Source organism: Sphaeroforma arctica (genome assembly GCF_001186125.1).
Source record: "Sphaeroforma arctica JP610 unplaced genomic scaffold supercont1.1498, whole genome shotgun sequence".
NCBI classification, from domain to species: domain Eukaryota; class Ichthyosporea; order Ichthyophonida; genus Sphaeroforma; species Sphaeroforma arctica.
In genome coordinates this window covers 8,789-13,608 of record NW_014039060.1, presented here as the reverse complement: position 1 = coordinate 13,608, position 4,820 = coordinate 8,789, and the positions used below count along the sequence as shown (strand labels likewise).

Below are 4,820 nucleotides of genomic sequence, written 5' to 3'. Positions count from 1 at the left end.
ATGTCGTCAGTGTGAATATGGAGATCATAACCAGTTTGAACATCGACAAAACACACAACATGTATGTTCACCGATGACGTGTGTACTTTGTAGCCAGCATGTCGCGTTGTACATCCTCGAATGGTTTTCATATATATTGTGCTTCATAAATACAATGACAAGACCAGTCAACACTGCCGCGGCATGGACATCGAAGCTTCTTAAGCATAGTGAATATCTCTCGAGAATTTAAAAAATGTCGTACTCTATCGCGTTTAAATCATCTGGAATCAGCAAACCAATTTTCTCTTCAATTACTACTGTGAATGTATTTGCAGTGCGAGTAAGAGGTCTTCCACAAAGATGGCACGGAGGGTTAAAGCCAAATCCACGTCCATTCGGTCATCCCGCGGTTCACTGACAGATCTTATCGAAGGCCAAAACGAGCAACTTATCGCGATGACCGATGGTGCTATTTTGAAATGCCGCATCACGTACTCTCCCAAATGTGACATAGACGCGTCGCTGGCAAGTCAAAACCTGAAGTATGTCACATTGTATTTGGTCAAATGCAATAATCAGCAACTTCGAGATCATATTGTACCACGTCAAGGTTCAGCGCGCGGCATCTAATTAACATTCTTCAGTATTTCCACCTTTACGTTTTGCATTTGGTATTCTTCTGTCGAGAAGATACAGCTTCTTTGAACTTATTGTTTATCGTTGCAGTCTTGACCGTAGAATTCGCGAGGCTACTGGGTTTTACATGGTTTTCGTATTCTGGCGGATGTCATCAGCATTTCAAGGTGTCATGCGTATACAACAGTCGCTGAATCAATCCCACGTTGTGTGCATCATTCGGAAACTTACTGTTTCATCGTTCGTCTTATCGTATTCGCAGATGCACATACGTAAAGCTGATAAATGCTCGGCACTTGAAGGTAAAGAGCACAATGCCCGGCACTTACTGTATACTTCAGTGCGAGAGGTCGGTCGTTCGCACCCTTGTGGTACCCTCACTCACAGGTACGTTCCCATTATCATTGCATGTGACCTCTATTGAGTTGGATCTAAATCGACAGGGGAGGATGTACTCCGCCCATTGGCGTAAGCGCGTGAAATTGTGCTGTGTCGTTGTTCTGTTAGATAAAGCGTGTAAGCGGTCGTCGTGACTCGTGCGCGGAGGGGTAGTATCTAGCACTTTGTAATGATATCTTATCGAGTGTACTTCATTTGTGGTTTCAAATTACAGAACCGGTTTGGAACTGTGGGTTTCTAGTCGTCAGCAGGCGGAAATCGAGTGGTGCGAAAGTCAAGATTCGTGTGCTGGGCGAGGGGAATGAATTTCTGGGTCAGACAAGGCTTCATATAGAAGATGTACCCTACCGAGCGCCGGGGGATAGTTCTGTCGCCGAGATCACCGAGAAGTAGGTTGCAATGTTTATGATGTGTTTTCAACAGTGGATGGTGATAAAATTGATCGTGAGTATGATGCTGCATCTATCGTTTACTGGTTTTCCATATTCTACGTATTGCAGAATACACTCAGTATGGTGTAATTTATGTAGATTTTGCTCCCTTTTTTTTTTTACTGGACGCTGTGTATATTGCCTGTTGACTTTTTGTAACTCAAATTTCGCAGATGGCGGGATTTAGAGAAAAAAAATCACAAACCTACCCCAGATAGCAGACTGCTGATCGAAGCGTATAACATCGGGTCAACATCACCGTTACCAGACAACCTGTATCCTGCATTGACACCGGAACCTCTATGTGAGGAACCAGATACCAAGCTTCGTATTCAAGAAAGCGTTAGTTCTCTGGCCTTTGCTGTCCGGCCATCCGAAGCCGATGGCGTAGGGGTCAACTCAGAGGACATATCCTTGAAGGTGGGCTGTTTGTACAGTGTATGCTTTCCACATCGCAGTGACTGCTGAATGTTTGTTCTCATGCTCAAATAGTAAACCTTTTTATATGCTATTATCCCATGGCAAATTACGATTACAATAGGTATGGATGAGCCGTTATGACAGCTAGTATTCAGATGCACTGTACAATCACTATGAACCACAGAGCTACAGCAGTGAGGATGATTTCGATGGAGAGCCCCCTTTGGAGTCACAACGCAGTTACCCGACGTCCCCATCACCAACTCCTAAGTTCATTCGAAGGTCAATTTCTGGTGCTACAATCGTGACAAACACATCGGATCAAGGAGGATTAAAGAATAGAAGGCTCACTCTCGCCCGATCGCAGTCCCAGTACCCCGTAAATAATCACGACAACAGACACGGAAAGCAATATAGGCGATCGTCCTTGGACGAAGGTTCCATTCATTCGGGAGAATTGGTTTCAGGTATTAGGCTAAATACAAGACTAGTCGTGATACTTTTTCCTGTTCGTTCTGTAGCGGAGCTTTTAGCTCTGGTTGTAGATTAGTTCTCAAAATTGAACGCTGTCTCACATCAGGATCAGGCTCAATCTGCCAGCCGGTAAGGACTGCAAAGCCGAAATGGCCAATTTTGACAGCTTATTCCCAAAATACTTCATCGAAAGGTATTGATTCTGATTGAACCGAAGTGTCATTGCCGAATCATGTATATTACATGGGCCGGGTTTGCTATATACACATACACATAGGCAATGATCTTTATTTTGAGTGAAATTTCCTTCGGCTGGGTTACACAGGGCTGGCATCGTACACCGATATATCGCTATTGATAGCAGTAGATGTATTCGTATGTTTTCGAGTGCGAACGTTGCACGGAGAACTTCGAATACGTTTATTCTTGCTGAGTTTCCATTGTAAACATCTGTTTGAATCTGTGGTATAAGATTCTGTAATAGTCGAAAGATATAGCAACGCGTTTTACTTTTAGTTGTTTTTTAACATGTATACCAACTATGGAAGTAGAGTGGACTGTTACTTGCGAACGCCACAGAATGGGCTGTTACTTACGAGCGCCACTGCAACCTTTTCCTTGCAGATAATGAAACCCAAGGCACTAGGAATATCAGCTACACAAGCCATCCACCGACAAATCTTAGTGAACGGCCAACATCCGGGTCCAGTACAACTGTTGCTTTGTCTTCCGGCGCCACAGTCAGTTCCCTGAGCGCAACAAGAGGTAAGGAGTGGCAAATCCAGTGCATTTGAGGGCATCAGATCGGCAGACATGTGCATGTACGGTTAGGTTTTTTTGTTCGCAATATTGTCATGACATGAAGTTGTGTTTTCGGTTTTTGTAGAGTTTGATGTGTTCGTTACCAGTCTGTAGATCTTTCTGATAGTGATCGTCGTTCTCGAAGTGCGGACCGTATATCTGTTTTAATATCGATTCTGGTACTACTATTGCTGTAATGACATTTCTTGTACAGGCCCCACCCCTATGGCGAGCGGTGCCAGCAGCTCTGTACAACAGTCGGCACCGCTGTCAAAAAGTATCCCACCCAATATGTGTGTCTACGTTAAAGTGTGCCAAGCCAGGTCGCTTCCTCATTGGCCGTTGGGTAGGAATCCGCGTTCATTCGTGTCTGTCTCTGTAAGAGATCGCAAAGCTGCCACCAAGCGTCTGGGAGAAAAGCCAGAGTTTGGTTCTCACTCGCACATCTCACCGAAGGTACGCGAGTGCGAATATTCGAATGATATGGCTATGTTCTTGTTTTCCTGACTTGTAATTGTGGTATCGATTCTATTTCTGTAGGATGCTGAGTGATGATGTAGCATTCTAGCAAGTCTGCCTTATCCTATTCTCTATTCTGCAACCATTTTGCTACCGGAGACCTCTACCGACCAAGATCTTTCAAGGCACTCATCCTGTGATTAATTTTTCAATCTCATTGCTATTCTCTGAAAGTGGAATGAAGTTGTGCTAGTGCCTGTATCAGACAAGGATGGCACTGTAGACATCAAAGTTTACACAGAAATAACTAGCACCGTCATGCGAGATATGTCCAATGCTGTCGGAAAAGCCAAATTCCCCATTATGTATCTACCTGTACTTTCGGTGATGCCGGATGGTACAGCAGACGATGTACCTGATAGCCATGACACGAAAGGTATCGATGAGAAAAGCTAGTGGTGTTGTTTTCCTGAACAAATAGGTACAATATTTGAGCTGCGCTTCCAGTTGTCAAATTATGTCATTGATGCCTGGTAGCTCACGACTAAGGGATTTCTACAATTACTAAACCTATTTTCATCATTTGCAACCTTGTATATTCATAGGTTCCGTCAAGAATCAAACCACCCGCTTGCCAAACACACTCTCCCTAACCGTATCAGAGAAGGGACATATAGAGCACGAGGTATTTGTCCGCACGTTGTGTTCGTTGAGCGCTCATCTTTGAATTTATCTGAATACTTCAATTGTGTTTATAAGCCTATATATGTACAATAACGTTCCCATTAGTTCATTTAGTTGAACATGCGTCGAATGCTTGTCGAGCTGATGGTTCTGCAATTTAGGCCGTTCATTTTGTTGATATCACTTACTTCTAATATCTTACCGCACAGGCATTACAACAAATTGGTCCTAACAAACCAGCTTCCGAGCCTCTCACTTTGTGGCTGACACTAGAGAAACCCAAGAGGGCGAATCCTTATATGGAGATGAGAGCCAAACGCCGTTCACATAACAGTCATGGTGAATTGAAAGTACAACTTGGTCTCGTTCCGACACCGGAGGAGTTATTAGAAAGTCCCGATTTCGATAATCCGATCGCCGACCCAGGTGATCCAGAAGGGGTATGCATCTATACATCAAAGGATGAATCAATGTCACGTGTTCGGCTAATTTCGGGATCGTGCATCACTATATATATACTACATATATATTTAT

General features: G+C 43.8%; 1 protein-coding gene across 1 annotated transcript in view; it reads left to right on the top strand.

Moving 5' to 3' along the window:
• Positions 1-340: 340 nt before the first annotated feature.
• SARC_11036 (hypothetical protein) overlaps positions 341-4,820 on the top strand; it is a gene marked incomplete at its 5' end in the record, with an annotated part of 8,866 nt that continues 4,386 nt past the window's right edge. Inside the window, 9 exons of the mRNA XM_014294891.1 lie at positions 341-524; positions 881-1,005; positions 1,232-1,406; positions 1,622-1,868; positions 2,053-2,335; positions 3,358-3,599; positions 3,837-4,038; positions 4,208-4,287; positions 4,496-4,726. Of these exons, the coding sequence (XP_014150366.1) occupies positions 341-524; positions 881-1,005; positions 1,232-1,406; positions 1,622-1,868; positions 2,053-2,335; positions 3,358-3,599; positions 3,837-4,038; positions 4,208-4,287; positions 4,496-4,726 (1,769 nt within the window). The remainder of the gene's footprint in view (positions 525-880; positions 1,006-1,231; positions 1,407-1,621; positions 1,869-2,052; positions 2,336-3,357; positions 3,600-3,836; positions 4,039-4,207; positions 4,288-4,495; positions 4,727-4,820) is intronic.